This window comes from Apodemus sylvaticus, chromosome 10, assembly GCF_947179515.1.
Source record: "Apodemus sylvaticus chromosome 10, mApoSyl1.1, whole genome shotgun sequence".
Taxonomy (NCBI): domain Eukaryota; kingdom Metazoa; phylum Chordata; class Mammalia; order Rodentia; family Muridae; genus Apodemus; species Apodemus sylvaticus.
The window spans coordinates 28,059,191-28,074,895 of NC_067481.1; the positions used below are offsets into that span (position 1 = coordinate 28,059,191).

General features: G+C 54.2%; 1 protein-coding gene across 1 annotated transcript; it reads left to right on the plus strand.

Moving 5' to 3' along the window:
• The first annotated feature begins 1,231 nt into the window (after window positions 1–1,231).
• Pdk2 (pyruvate dehydrogenase kinase 2) lies at window positions 1,232–15,654 on the plus strand. Its single transcript, XM_052196519.1, has 11 exons — window positions 1,232–1,473; window positions 3,134–3,275; window positions 10,026–10,097; window positions 10,533–10,717; window positions 12,016–12,105; window positions 12,295–12,372; window positions 13,085–13,161; window positions 13,249–13,347; window positions 13,471–13,578; window positions 14,008–14,121; window positions 14,583–15,654. The coding sequence occupies exons 1-11, from the start codon at window positions 1,356–1,358 to the stop codon at window positions 14,721–14,723; spliced, it is 1,224 nt and encodes a 407-aa protein (XP_052052479.1). The 5' UTR covers window positions 1,232–1,355; the 3' UTR covers window positions 14,724–15,654.
• Window positions 15,655–15,705: the final 51 nt, after the last annotated feature.

A 15,705-nucleotide genomic window follows, 5' to 3' on the forward strand; every position in this document is an offset into this window, starting at 1 on the left:
CTCAACCCGCCTTCTCTCCCCTTTTGAGAAAAGAGCTTATTAAATTACCCAAGCTGTACGTGTACCTCAGGTGGGACTTGAACAGAACTCCTGCCTCAGCCTTCAAGAGTAGCACCAGGCCCTACTATAGGTCAAGCCTTGATGCTGCCTGTGCTTCATGGGGCTGTGGTAAAGGCGGCTAAACCACCGAATGGTAAATAACTAAGAAACCTATGAAGGTCCAGCGAGTGGGGAACATACCAAGTTTCACCAAAAGAGGGCGCATGACATTTCGCTGGAAAGAGGCAGAAAACTGCTAGGAAGATTGGGCTGGGCTCCGAAGCTGCTAAAATGCCTTCGCTCCCAGGGACTTGCAATAAGGAAGCCACAGCACAGACAGTTGCCGTCCCAGATTAAGTGCACAGGTTGCTTTCTCGGGTGGTTGTGCAAGACGCGCAAGGTTTTATGCTCAGTCAAATGTGCTAGGAAATAATAAAATGGAACTTACTAAAATTAGCACTGACGGTAGCTCCTGCTCCCGCCTTGAGGGGTTTGGCTCCGGCTGTTTTTGTTGTTGTTTTACAAGTGCCAGAGATCAATACAAGGCTTCATGCATGCTAAACAAGTGCCATGCCTTCTGAGCTACAGAAGAATTCTCCCACCCTAATTTTGGATGTTTTTCACGAGAGGAAAAAAAAGAAAAAAAGAAAACGCCACCTTTTCCTGGGCCTCTTGGATATATATGGAAGTCAGCGGGTTGCACGCACATAGGTAGCTTGCGTCCTGGTTCCGGATTTTGCAAGTGTTCATTCAGGGTCCATCATAGGAGTGAACAACCACTTTAAGCCCCTATGGCAGAACAGATAAGCAGGCTGTCAGGCCAAACAGGTGCCTTTAGGAAAGGGACGGGGCAGGGAAGGGAGGGTTAAAGAAGGAGACAGGGGAATGAACCAGGGAAAGTAGAACGTCAAACGAAGGGTTAGCGAGACTCTGGGAAAGAAGGGGTTAACTCGGAGCTCGCTCCTAAGAAGTCTATGGTAGTTGGCGACGGGAGGCGGGACTTGAGCACAGCCCAGGAAAACAACAGGCCGTCTCCAGCACCTTCACGGTTAAGGGGGTGGGCCCCGAGGAGAGCCACGTGTCGAAGCGCAAGGCTATTGGCTCTCCTAGAGTTGTTTGTGCGGGACCATTGGCGACGTTGGGGCGCCGGGACAAGCCGATTGGCTAGGCGTTGAAGGCACCGCCAGGGCAAGGGTAGGGAGGAGGCGGCCGAAGCTCGTCTCCCGGCTGTGCTGGGCCGAGCGGAGGGCCGGTGCCAGCGCCTCCAGCCCCGGGACAACTGCGGGAGCCAAGCCCGAGCTGCAGGCGCCGTCGCCATGCGCTGGGTCCGGGCGCTGTTGAAGAATGCGTCCCTGGCAGGGGCGCCCAAGTACATCGAGCACTTCAGCAAGTTCTCCCCGTCCCCGCTGTCCATGAAGCAGTTTCTAGACTTCGGTACGGAGTCGGCGTAGGCGGGCACCGGGGGGCGGTGGGCGCGGGGAAGGAGACCCTGCCAATGATAGGTTAACGTCCGAAGAAGAGGTCCTGGGTGACAGGAGGGTTGGTTTGGAGTATGGACAGGAATGGGTAAACAGCGAGGCCAGCCTGGCTGCCCACAAAGAGTTAAGAGTGCCCCCTTCACAGTTAACTAAGAAGGGAGGGGGGCGGTCGGCAGGGAAAGCGTTTGCGAGGGATCGTGGAGAGTAAGAGGCAGTGAGGGTATAGGATCTCAGCGAAACATGATAGAGTTAGTGGGTGATCCCGGCCACTGAGAGTGGGCGGCCAGGAGTAAACAGGGGAGTGCAAAGGCGAGTCAGCCATCTGGAAGACCTGTGCTGTGCACGAAGGGCAGGGTACTTCTGAAGGGAACAAGAGTGAAACCCAGGGGCAGGTGGGAAGGGGGCCCCTTGAGTAGGAGGTGCTAACCGGAGGAGCTCCCCTGACTGGTGAGCCTCCACCCACAGCAGCTGCCCACTGGGCAAGGACACTTGAAGATCAAATCTGTTCTGGGCTGGCAGCCGTTCCTAACTGGGTAGAACCCAACTTACCATGAGGTAGTCAGGTGGTGTTCACCCTCCCATGGCTATCCCTGGGTTTCTGAAGATCACCCTGTCAGTGTTCTGAGGGTGGCGGTGGCTTTGGGGCAGGAGAACGCTGTGCCAAGTGGTGGATGGAGACATTGTGTAGCCCTGTCTGTCTACATGGCATTCCCATGGTACCAGCTGGTGATTGGTGACGGGCAGTGGGCCCAGGTCTTTCAAGAGTTGGCTGTGTCACAGGCAGGAGGACAGGAAGATGGCTGTCAAGACTTGGGCACCTGGTTTCCAGTAGGTGCCTTTGTTACTTTCTGTTCAGTTGGAGTTTTGAGCTTTGTGTGGGAATTCCTCCAGGGCCCACTCCCAGGTCCCAGCAAGGTGTCACAGCTAGAAGGGACTTGCCATAGTCCGGTCTACCTCTGTGGGGAAAACTGGTGGTGATATACAGTAAGTTACAGAAGCAAGGCCTGGTTGATCCTAGGTCTCCTGTCTCTAGGCTGACACGACTCATTCCTCTACTGCCTATTAATCTTGACCCTGGACCAAGGTCCCCGTGTGCCTCACAGATGGTCATTAACACGGCCAATTCTACACTGGCATTCCTCTGTTTCCTCAGCCTGAATGAGACGACCTACCTCAGGGATAAAACTGAGTTCCTACAGTTCTGGGAACGCAGTCCTAGCACCCCAAGGAGGGAAGGATTTCTTAGGTACCTCTGCATCTTGGGCCAGTCCCCTGGGATGAGTGCCTACCTAAAGGAATAGAAAGTAAGGTGAATTAGGCCAGAACAGTTTAGAGTGAGCCCCCAACCCCCCCACCCCCGGGGGAGGGGCACCTTGTGTCCCTGGTTAAAAACAAACAGGGTTTTCACTGAGGGTCAGTGCACATTCTGTTCCTGAAGTGTCATCCGGGTGGTAGGATGTCTGGGAAAGGCTCAAGTATCGCAGTGCACAGAGGGCTACCTTGCTGTGTGCCACAGATAGGTCACCTGGTCATTTCAGCCTGCCCAGTCTCCACATGTGCGACTGTTCCCATGGTCATGGTCAGCGGCTATTGATTGGCCCCTCTGTCATCCTCAGGATCCAGCAACGCCTGCGAGAAAACCTCATTCACTTTCCTCAGGCAGGAGCTGCCCGTGCGCCTGGCCAACATCATGAAAGAGATCAACCTGCTTCCTGATCGAGTGCTGGGCACCCCCTCAGTGCAGCTGGTGCAGAGCTGGTGAGGCCCCACCCACTCCACCAACCCTCCATCCTCACCATGTCCCTCCTGTGTCAGGAGCTAGGACAGAGGCAAGGCACAGGGCCCCCAAGAGGCTGGAGGGTTAGCCAGGATCACGTGGAAATCCTCAGCTCGAGCAGAGGCAAAGGTCAAGTTCAGTCTTTGTCACCATCCTACTTTCTCTGGGAACTTAGGGTCCATCCAAGAAAACGCTGCTTTCATAGTCAAGAGCAAAAGTCATGCTAACATCAGCAGTAAACTGTGGCCTGCTCCTGGAGCCCAAGCTCTTGTTTGCCAAAGTAACTTGGGAAAACAAGAAAAAAAAGGTCAAGATTCAGTTATCCAGGTGGAACATCTAACTGTCTTGAGTGTTGAAGAAACACTCAGTTAAACACAGACAATACAGCCCCTTCCCAAAGAGTTCAGAGGGCAGGGATCAAAAGTTCATCACAAGTAGCCGTAGGCACAGAGCTGGGTAACCACTGGCCACTAGCCGATAGCCTCACACAAACGTAAACAAAGGTGTGTCTGTCACTGGGCACGTCCCTGGCTGATCATCAATAGACTTTTGTGAGAACAGGACAGCAATCTAGTCATCAGGATTTGCAACGTGGAATGACTGAGGATTCCCTGGGGCTTGGGAGCTTGTGTCATACCTGTGGGCCCAACACTGTCCTGTGTCTAAGCAGGTGGCCGCAGCTGACAGGGCAGCTCAAGGATAAAAGCTGTCTTTGCCCTGGGCTGTTCCTCAGCAGTGGGAACAAAAGGTTAAGCAGTACTGGTGATACAGGCTTCGTAATCGCAGCTCAGAGGCTGAGGTTGGACAATCACGATTGTAAGGCCAGGCTGAGGAACTTAGTGAGACCCTGTCTCAATAGAAACAAAGGGTGGACTGTGGTTCAGTGGTAAAGCAGTTGCCTGGTATAGATGAGGCCACGTGTTCAAGTCTCAGTATCACACACACACACACACACACACAGACAAACACAAGGACAACAGCAGTTTCCCACAAGGAGCCCAAGGCATTCCTGGGAAACTGCCAGGACAGGCAAAACAAAATGCAAACAAACATGTGGAGGATCATGATCAGGGAAGGTTCGATTATTTTTTTTAATGAAATGACATTGATTGTAACATCTCACTTACAGAAATGTAATGTTCTTTAAAAAAAAAAGATTATTTTTTATTATTATATGTAAGTACACTGTAGCTGTTTTTAGACACACCAGAAGAGGGTGTCAGATCTCATTCAGGTAGTTGTGAGCCACCATGTGGTTGCTGGGTTTTGAACTCAGGACCTTCGGAAGAGCAGTCAGTGCTCTTAACTGCTGAGCCATCTCTCCAGCCCGTAACATGTTCTTTTGACACCTGGAAGACACAAACGTGTAGATAGAACATATCCACCCTTATTTTCCTGCGCACCGGCCCCTGCTAGCGTGGCCTGTGATTTTCTGATGCCCTTCCAGCATTGTGTCTGTGTGTGAACACATCTCTCCCTGGTTTACTCTAGAGAGACGGGCTCCAGTAAGGGATAGGGATGTATGTACACGCCAGGCCGGGTACATTGTACGTGTGCAGTGTATGCTAACTGACGTCATGAAGAAAACTGAGCAGGGTGAGGGCAGTTCCAGTCTTCCTAGTAGTTAGCAGGTTGAAGCAGAAGGATAATGAATTCAGGGGTTCAAGACCAGCCTAGGCAACGTAGTGAAGATAAAACACATGGGAACATTGAAAAGACCACCCGGAAGGATTTGGATACTCAGAGCTAGAAAGGAGAGGCTTTGGATAGAGCTGAGAAGGTGAAGGGTGGGTGGAGGGCGAGGTTTGAATTTCAGGTGGCCCAACTGAGTTACCTGTCACTGAGCCCTCACTGGGGCGTCCAAGACCTCTGAGCCAGTCTGCGTGTCTTCCCACAAGGTGGCAAGGCTGTGGGGAGGAAACAGAAGGGACCATCTGTTCTCCCAGCCCTCCTCCAGTCTGTCCTGCTGACTGGCTTGGCTGACTCACCAGCTGGTCCCTGACTCCATGACAAGATTTCTCAGACCCCTCCCAAGAAACTGTTCTGAGGCAGCTGGGAAGGTTGAGGGCCAGAGGAGGCCAGGGCTTGCTGGACTCCCCTTCTGTGACAGGGAGGCGTGGCTTGATTTATTTTCCCTTCAGAGCTTGGAAGGAATGCCAGGGCCCAGCAGGGAGGGGTAGAGTCAGAGAAAACACTTCTCCAGGGCATGATTCAGTATGCCAGAGAGCATGCCAAGGGGTGGTCGGGCATCCTGATGCGCTAAAGAGAGCTGCTGAGGGGGGTCGCAGAGCCAGTGGGCCTCAGCCACAGCAAGAGAAGCGAAAATGGCAGGACAGAAAGGGCCTGCTCTTGGACCGGGTACTTTTCTCTGAGAGAGTAGTTTTCTTCTAGGATAAACTCAAGGGAGCTGGGATGGTGGAATGGAGGCGGTGGGCAGGGCCTTCATGAGAGGAACGCTTGACTTCACAGGGAGCCTGGGGAGAGGGCCTCTAGCCTGAGTCTGATGAGTAGGGAGTAGAACCTGCCCTTGGGGATGTGCGTGAGGGGTGTGCAGAGAGAGGGACCGTCAGCAACACTGTAGTTAATACATGGTCATAGTTAACGGAGTGCTGAAGGCCTGGGCTGACGCTCCAAATGACGACTTCCCAGTTCAAAATAAACGGCATCAGCTCTTAGCTGCTGAGACTTGGAGTAATGGGGCCACATTCTGGGGGTTACCGGAAGGTGGGGCTTCCCCCCTAGGCTTAGCAACAGCACGTGTGACGTATGTGACATAGAGTCTTGATGGGTACCCCTACACTACAAGACAGTAGACCTTTCCTGGGCTCGGCTTCCTGGCCTGTATAGTGGGGTCTCAGGCTGTTTCTCAGGGTCCTATATTACCGAGAGTGTGGAAGACATTGTCTTTGTTAGGGTTACCACTGCTGTGATCATGACCAACAGCGCGAAGAAAAAAGGGTTTATTCAGAGTCTACGTCCACACCATAGCCTATCACTGACTGAAGTCAGAACTCGATTGCTCCATGCTCAGCTTGCTTTCTTACAGGACCCAGGGCCACTGGCCCAGGGCTGCCATCACCCAAATGGGCTAGGCCGCGCACGCACGCATCAACCACGAATTAAGAAAATGCTCTACAGACTTCCCTATAGCCCAGTGTCCTGGAGGCATGTCCTCACTTGAGGCTCCCTCCCCATGTCAGGGACAGTACCAGCCACAGTACCGTGCTTCTGGGCAGCTGTACCTGCAGGTCAAAGGTGACCTCGAAATGACGAGAGAAATGACGACAATTATGTCAGAGGTCTCAGAAGCAATGCAACAATGAGAACACCCCAAAGACTTAACACAGCTGAGGACTCACGGAGTATCAGGGGCCACTCTGTTTGCTAACTCAGATGGTTCTGGAATCTGTCTGACTTCCCCTGGCGAGTCTCCTCACCATCTCCAGATGAGAGATGGAGGCTCAGGAAGTGAGGCATCTTGGTGAAGGCTGGTTAGGGAGTCTTGGTGGATCCGGAATTCAGGTCCAGGCCATGGGTTCTGGAGGCTGCATTTGAGGGACAGGAAGGTTTTGTATGGGGTCATGCCACAGGGCAATGGTTTCCACGTTCCCATGTAAGCCTGTGGGTAAGTAGGGCTCACCTACAGAATGGAATATCTCCTCGTGCTGCCAGGGTGCACAGGGGTATCCAGTGGACCCTCTCAGGAGAAAGACCATCTGAAGAGGCGTGGACAGACCCCAAGCCCTGCCTGTGAAGAGTCCCAACCCACAAAGGCCAGCCAGCCCTTGTCTTGGGCAGAATGAGAGGCAGCAGGTCTGTAGTAGACAAGAGGCAGAGCCTGCATTAAACTATAGCCGCCTGGGCCAGCAGTCTCACAGGGAGTGACCCCCAAAGCGATTGTAAAGCACAGCTCTACCTGAACCTGAGCTCCTGGCTGTGAAGCTCATTTTGCAGTCGGGCTGGGGCATCCCAGTGGCCTTCAATGGACAGTCAGTGTCCATAGCCAAACCCTCTGCCCATTCACAGAGCGACTCCAGATGTGGGATGTCTGCCCTCTCCCTTTGCGCGAGTAGCCACCCTCCTCCCGTGACTGCAGTCTCATTCACACCGTGGTCCACGGCAGCTGCGGATGTTGGTACACACCCACAGCGCACAGTCTTACTTGTACACTTATTCCCGCAGCGGCGCCGTTCAGCCCGCTCCCTGCTCCCACACAGCGCTTGCAGGAGGCCGCAGGCCCTCCCCCCTCCCTGAGTTCTCCCGTGCACCTCTCCCCTCAGGCCTGCATTCCACTCCCTGGAGGGCACTGGCTCCGGAGTGGGTGTGTGTCTCTGTGTTATCTTGGGGCATTGGAAACACTAGATTTTACCAAGGAGGCGGGAAGTAGGCTAGACCTAGGCCTCCCCCTCTCAAGCTGGACTCCATACTGTGCCCTTAGCCTGATCCTTTCCCAGTCTCTGGAGAGGGGTCACCTAATACCCAACATAGCGCCACCCCAGTGTCTTTCTCTGGAGGATCCAGCTGTATCTCAGGGTGACATGGAAGGCCAGGCCCACAGGCACCTCAGGGCTAGATACCAAGGGCCCTGAGCAGAAATCTCCCGCGTTCTTCCCTGGAGAATGAGGAACACACCCAACATCATTTCCCTATGGAAAATGGCCCCTTGAGGGGCAGGCAGGGGTGTGAGTCTCCAGTGTCCCCACAGCAACCCTTACACAGTTACTACTTTTGTCAACGGATCCAGGTGCCCCTTGTTCCGTGTCAGTGGTCACGTAACCAGTTCTATGTATTCTCTTGAAAGTTCACTTGTACAGCCCTGCCTTGGAAGCTGGGACCCTACCCATTTCTACCTCTAGGCATGCACAGAGCCTCCTACTTCTGAGAACCTCTCCTAGTTGGAGAGGACACCTGCCCCTCCCACCAGGCCTAGAGGTGAAACAGACAGCAGGGCCCACCCATGCTGGGCAAGCCCAGAGCCTCCTGCTTCCGACCCTTCGGTTCACACCCCCCCATCCCTCCCCATGGATCTTGAGAAGGGGGCCATGTGGCCCACCCTCCAACTGCCCCCTCCTCCAACTGCCCCCTCCTCTTCTCTTACCTCCCCCCTCCCACATTCACACTTTCTCCCAAGTCCCCTCTCCCTCAAAGCCCCCTTGCCTAGTAGTGACTAGAAGCCCTTTGTGGGCCTCTGAGCCCAGGTAGGCAGCAGTGATCAGGCCTTAGAACAGCTCAGTGAGTGTCAGATGTCATGCCTCTCCAAGGAGATTAAGGTACTCCTGGTGCAGATAGCTGGGCAGGGGTGAAGGGAGACTGTCAGGAAGCTGGCCTCTTCATTCATCCTGTCCACAGCTAGTCAGCAAGAAGGGCAGCTCCCGTAGTTATTGTGTTCTGACTGGGAAGAACAGGAAGGAGCCCCCAGACCAATCCTGTGCCTCTCCCAGTGTGGAACAGTCTAAAGCAAGGCAGTAGTGGAAGTGACCATGTCATTCAGAGTGTTCACTGCGCAGTGAGAGGTGAGGAGAACGCCCACCTGTTTCCTAGTGAGGAAACAAGCCCAGAGAAGTTCCTTAGCTAACCCAGGGCCACACTGGAACCTAGCAAAACCAGCAAAGAGCAGTTGTGTGGTGCAAAGGTGCTACACAAAAGGGGAGGCTGGGGTGAGATCCGGAGCAGTGGCAGCCCTGTCTGTGTCAGGAGTTCTGGGAGATCCACAAGGCTTGGCTGTACCCCCACCCAGCGGCGGCGGGGGGGGGGGGGCACTGCTGTGGGGCTCATTTCTTATTCTCTTTTCAGAGCTCTGGGGCCTAAGCTAGTATCTCTGCTAGAGACACCGCTGGGCCTCAGGAGCTCTCCAAGGCAGGACTCCAGGTAGCCCTTCCAGTCCTCAGGCCAGAAGTGTTTCTGCCCTAGGGAACAGAGGGAGGCTGGTACCTTCACAGTTCCAGAACAAGATGCGGACTGGACATGTCTGTAGGGGAAGCTAAGGTCGTGGCTCAGTCAGGCCAGGGGACAGTGACACCAGATTGGCACCATGTACTGTCTCAGGCAGACCCACCTCACGCGCTCAAAGCACAGGCCCCATGTTCTTTTTCCATTAACCTTTCCTAGTTGGAAAGGAGACCTGCCCCTCCCACCGGGCCTAGAGGTGGGACAGACAGCAGGGCTCACCCACACCCTCCCTGCTCATTGGCTTTGCTGGGCAGAATGAGCCTCCCTGGTCCTAACGGAGGACAGCCAGCCACACCTACTCACCTTTTTAAACTGAGGTTCCCTAGACAGGCTGGGAGAGGTCCTGGGCCAGCAGCTAGCCCGCCAGCTGTCTGCATTGTCCACTAGAAGCCTTAGCCCCCTGTGGGAGAAACCAGGAACTTGGTCAGTAAAGGGCCCCAGCGAGGCAGGTCGATGTCTGAGCCCTCCCTCTGTCACTGTGGCCTTCAGGACAGTTGGGCCTCAGACCCCTGTTCTCTCCAGCCTCTAGGAAGGGGTGAGAGTTCTGGTCCCTCCCAAGGTTGCTGTTAATAGGGTTCTGAAGCAAAGACATGCACTGTTCAGGGAACTAGCAAATTGAAGATTTCCTTGTACAACTTACTAGGTTGTCAGGGAGACCCAGAGCAGATGAAATGGGGTGTTGATTGTCAGCTCTGTGTGCTGCCTACTATAGCATCTGAGGACGTGAGAGGGAGCATTGTGTAGTCTCAGCTGAGCTCACGAACCTCTCTGCCCTCACACAGGTATGTCCAGAGTCTGCTGGACATCATGGAATTCCTGGACAAGGACCCTGAGGACCACCGGACCCTTAGCCAGTGAGTGAGCGCTTTCTTTAGGGACAAGAAGGCGGGTGCAGGCAAGGACATCTTGGCCAGGGCCACAAGGATGGACGGCCAGCTGGGTACAGGGAAAGGCCCTGCCTTTGGGGGATATGCCAGGAAAGGGGGAAGACAGGCTACTTCTGGGAAATCCAGGTCTGCCGGGAGAGGAAGATGCTAATTATCAGTGCTCCAAGAGGATGTGGGGGAACCCTGCCCTCAGGACCAAACCTTCAGAGAAACAGAGAGCTTTAGCTGTAAACAGGAAGATGGATGGACAGTGGGAAAGTCGGGGCGGGCTTCAGGTGGGTGAGCACCGTGTGTCTGTGGAGCTGGGGAGGAGAAAGTGAAGGAACTGGTAGATCATTGGGAATAAAGGAGAGGCAGGGTGTCCCCAGGCCGGAGACTGGCAAATGTCTGTCTTCTCTGAAGGTTCACGGACGCCCTGGTCACCATCCGGAACCGGCACAATGACGTAGTGCCCACCATGGCCCAGGGCGTGCTGGAGTACAAGGACACCTATGGCGATGACCCCGTCTCCAACCAGAACATCCAGTACTTCCTGGACCGCTTCTACCTCAGCCGCATCTCCATCCGCATGCTCATCAATCAGCACAGTGAGTTCTGGCCGCTTCGCTTCGGAGCGGGCCGGGGGCCAGGCGAGCGGCTGGGGCCAGGCGGGGCCTGCCAGGAAGAAAGCAGGGGTCCCCACCTCAGCCACTGTGCCCAGAGGCCTGATTGGCATTCAGGAGCTGAAGAGTGTGGCTTAAGTCAGGTGTGATAGCATGTGTCTATAATCCTAGCACTTGGGAAGCTGAGGCAGGAGGATCATATGTTTGAGGCCAACCTCAAAAAAAATAATAATAAAAATTTTAAAAAGTAATCGGTTCCCAAAGTAAGGTAAAAGTGCAGCACTGAATTGAAATCTATTGTTGTAAATATGTGTAAGTGTAAAACATGCTACGTGTTCTGAAAACAGTTATTGTATTTATTTACTTATGCACATGTGTGGGCAGAGACCATCCTGCAGTCCATGCTCTCCTTCCTTCATCTGGGCCTCGGGGATTGAACTCAAGTTGTCAGGCTTGGCTACAAGCACCTTGATCCACTGAGCCTTCTTGTCAGCCATTTACACATGCTACCCACCACCCACCCGCACCCACACCCACACCCAATACCTTAAAAACTCCATTGTATTCAAAAGCAGTTTGTCTTACCCATTCCTGTTCAGATTTTTCTATGCTGGTTGACAAAGCATAAGTTAAGTGAGTTCTTTATGCTCGAAGAAAAGCAAGCTGGTGGAAGCTGTCTTATAGTGTTGTGTGAAGATATGAAAGCAAACCGTACATCTAAAGCTAGGCTTGGTGGTCCACGCCTTAAATCCTAGTACTTGGGAGGCAGAAGAAATTGGATCTCTGTAAGTTCAAGGCCAGCCTGGTCTACAAAGTGAGTTCCAGCACAGCCAGGACTGATATACAGAGAAATCCTGTCATGAAAAAACATACACACACACATACATATACACACATATATACATATACATACATACACACATGCATATATACATACACACATATACATACACATACATATATACATACACACATATGCATACATACACATACATATATACATACATATACGCATATATGCACACACATGTATACATGCATGCACACATACATACACATATACATATATACACACACTTAGTAGGATATGAAGTGGGAGAGGCCTATGGAAGGACCGCTGTAGGGTGCAGAGGCTCTGGAAGGCCTAAGCTAGGGGAAAACGAGACTTGCAGGGCACGGTTAGCATGGAACATGCAGAGGCCTATAGATGAGAGGAAGGGTGGGATGTTTAGGAAGAGGGAGGACTGTGAAGTAGCCTACAGCGCCCCTCCCTCTGCCCACAGCACTCATCTTTGACGGCAGCACCAACCCAGCCCACCCCAAACACATTGGCAGCATCGATCCCAACTGCAGCGTGTCTGATGTGGTGAAAGGTGAGCCCCCGCCCCCACCGTAGGCCTGGCCCATAAAGGAGCTCCAGGGACTCCTCCCAGATAGCCAGGTCAGAGGGTGATCCATTCCCAGCGGGTGGGGGACCATGTCCCCATGGGTTTTCACGTCAGTGCCAAAGGGACTGCTGCTGGGTCAGCCACCACAGCCTGAGCTGTCCTGTCTCCTCCCAGATGCCTATGACATGGCTAAGCTCCTCTGTGACAAGTATTACATGGCTTCCCCTGACCTGGAGATCCAGGAAGTCAACGGTAAGCAAATGAGTATGTGTCTGAGTGTGTGCACATGTGTGTACATGTGTGTGCATGTGCGTGTACATAGGTGTGCATATGTGTACATGTATGTATGTGTGTACCCATGCAGGTCAGAATAGGGGATCCGGGAGGTCAGACTCCCCTAGAGAGGAGCTGCTCTGTATTATTAATTTATTGGATAATTGCTCACTATTTGGTATACGCATCACGTGAAGAGTCTGTGAGGACAGGCAAGACCCCTGTCCTCACGGAGCATGCATTCTTGGTGCTAGGGAGGTTGGGACCTGGGATAGGTAACCACTGAACATGCAAATACACCGGCTAATTTGAAAACCTCACAAATGATAGGAGGGAGAGGATGTGGGGTATCAGGGCCCGGACTGTGGAGGGATGTGTGATGGGATAGCTCCCCGACCCAAGAGCCAGCAACTTCACCGAGAGTGCTTCCGGGTGGTCAGAGCAAGTTCCTGCTCCTGGGCCTCCCACACAGCTGGAAGGAAGAAGCAGGGTTGAACTTGGGCCTTCCAAGGGTAACTAGCTCTGGCATCTTGGAAGGGGCACAGCCACTCAGCCACCTGGGCTAGGTACAGCTGTGGAGAGAGGGACGAGGTCTGCTCTTAAGGGATAAGAGCCACAGGGTCACACTGGAGGTTTGATTGTGGAGGTGACCTTGCTGTATGACTCCTGCCCCTGGTCTTGATCCCCACAGCCACCAACGCCACCCAGCCCATTCACATGGTCTACGTCCCCTCTCACCTCTACCACATGCTCTTTGAACTCTTCAAGGTAAGAAGGCCGCCCTTCTCAGGGGAGGCCGGGCAGGGTCAGCCCTCAGCTTCAACAGAACTGCCTCAACCTTCCTTCCCTTCCCAGAATGCCATGCGGGCCACAGTCGAAAGCCACGAGTCCAGCCTCACTCTCCCCCCCATCAAGATTATGGTGGCCCTGGGTGAGGAAGATCTGTCCATCAAAGTATGTGACCTTTGACTTGGCCGTGGGAGCTTACGGGGTGTGTGTGGGAGGGGGGCAGGGGTGTAGAGTGAGGAGTGGGGCAGATAACTTGGGAGGGCATCTCACCTGCCCCTCGTCTCCCAGATGAGTGACCGAGGCGGGGGTGTCCCCTTGAGGAAGATCGAGAGGCTCTTCAGCTACATGTACTCCACAGCCCCCACACCCCAGCCGGGCACTGGGGGTACCCCGCTGGTGAGACGCCTTCCTCCAGTCCCCTGGCTCCTGCTTTTTAAATCCCCAAGCATACTCCACACACCCCCAACCCCCATGGCTGTGTGACAACCGTCTTCTGTTGTGACTCCAGGGGCCTGCCATCTCTGGCTTGCTAATAGCCCCCTGCCTGCCTGTCATCCGCCCCTCTGCTTAGCTGTCACTTCTCTCCACTGCATTGCTAATTGCTGTCACCTCTGTCCCTGCTCCTGTGGAACAGGCAGTCCTGGGCTTAGGGAACAGATTCCAAGGCGCTTTTAGCCACCCAGGCCTCTGGGTAGAACTTTCCCATCCAGAGTCTCTCCTTGCTGCCTGCAGTCCCCCTGCCTGCCACCTACTCCCATCTGCTTCAGAAATGTCCCTTCTCCAGAGTCCCTGGCTCACTTTATGACCTGTGTGGCTCCTCTGTAGGCTGGCTTTGGGTATGGACTTCCCATTTCCCGCCTCTACGCCAAGTACTTCCAGGGGGACCTGCAGCTCTTCTCTATGGAGGGCTTTGGGACAGATGCTGTCATCTACCTGAAGGTGAGACCCGCCAGGGGCAAGCCAGCTGCCACCAGGCTTCTACCATCACTCATCCTTCCTGGCTCCTTAAGTGCTGTAACTTTAAACTAGTGTGGTAGGCAACTTTAGGGCGTCCAAGGTCTGTGAGTAAGGTCCCTCTTCTGAGGAACCTTAGGCTGGAAGGAAGGGGACCTTGCAGGTCTTTTAACTTCAGTTGATCAGAATGTCCCCTGGTGATTAACAGGGATTGAACAACCAAGCCCCCTCCCTCCTGATCCTTTTTGCCTCCCTGGCCTTTGAGGGAACAGCTTCATGGAATGGGCCAGGGCAAGAGACAGAAGGCTCAGACTCTTTCAGGGGCTTTTCCGAGTCTGGGGTAGTGTCTCAGCTAATGTCTGGAGACCATCAGGGCCCGGGTGGGAGAGGGCAGTAAGGTGGGGTGTGGGCAAGCAGGAGACTGGGCTGACGGCACTGTTCCTTAGGCCCTGTCCACGGACTCCGTGGAGCGCCTGCCTGTCTACAACAAGTCCGCCTGGCGCCACTACCAGACCATCCAGGAGGCCGGTGACTGGTGTGTGCCTAGCACAGAGCCCAAGAACACATCGACGTATCGGGTCAGCTAGGGGCCTTCTCTCTCTGGCACCTGGGAGGACGCTGCCACCTCTGAATCCAGCCACCCACAGGGACCTTTTCCTGTCTATCCCCTAGGGTACAGGGGGTGAAACTGGGTCTCCCTGATGGCCAGATCTGTCTTTGTAGAAATCTCAGTGGCCCAACTGTGGTGGTCCCTAAGTGCCAATATGTCTCAATGGAGAAACCTAGGGGGTTTCCCTGGAGCCTGGTCTCCATGGTGATGCTTGAGGGTTGGGGATAGCTCTACCTGATGGGGTGCCCCAGAGACACTTCCCCCAAGACCAGAGCTGTCTGTTTTCTACCAGAAACCCTGGGTCCCCCCTCACTGCCTGCATAGTCCTGGCCTTCCAAGTGGCTGCCCCGCTTGCCTTACACCCCACACCCTGCACAGGCACACGGGGCTGGGTTCTTTGTCAATATTAAGAAGGATGGAGCGCCCTCATGTCCGAGAGAGACAGGGGAAGACAGGGTCCAACCTTGACTCTGATCCCACAGCCTCTTTCTCTCTCTGCTCCGGACAGTAAAGTTGCAACTGGGAACTTGAGAGTGGGTAGCGGTTCTCACCTGGGGCCCACAGAGAGGGCCTAGGAGTGACCTGTCCCAAGGTGATCTTAGCAGTGTTTATGTTTGCCGCCTCCTAAAGCCCCGCCTTGCCCGGGCATGTCCTCGCACGCATCCCTCCCCCACCCAGTCTCCGCCCATCCACCCTCTGCTGCCTGAGACTCAGACCCCACCCCACCCCCATGCCCACTATGTGTGCACAGGTGACTCACCCCCTAGGACACCCCATGTACATAGCCAGTTTTGTAATCTCAGAAGCCCCACCCTTCCCCTCCGCACACAGGGGTTAAAGCTGTGTGCCCCTCCCAGTGGCTGGGACGGTGACAGTGATATCCACAGTAAATAGACTCGTAAATGTGACTCGTGCCTGGCTTCCTTGCTCGGGGAGGAGGAGCCCCCAGATGCAGCACC

Coding starts and splice junctions, on each gene's coding strand:
- Pdk2 (XM_052196519.1), top strand. CDS start 1,356: ATGCGCTGGGTCCGGGCGCTGTTGAAGAATGCGTCCCTGGCAGGGGCG. Junction 3,276..10,025: donor GTGCAGCTGGTGCAGAGCTG/GTGAGGCCCCAC, acceptor GCCCTCACACAG/GTATGTCCAGAGTCTGCTGG. Junction 13,348..13,470: donor AGGAAGATCTGTCCATCAAA/GTATGTGACCTT, acceptor CTCGTCTCCCAG/ATGAGTGACCGAGGCGGGGG.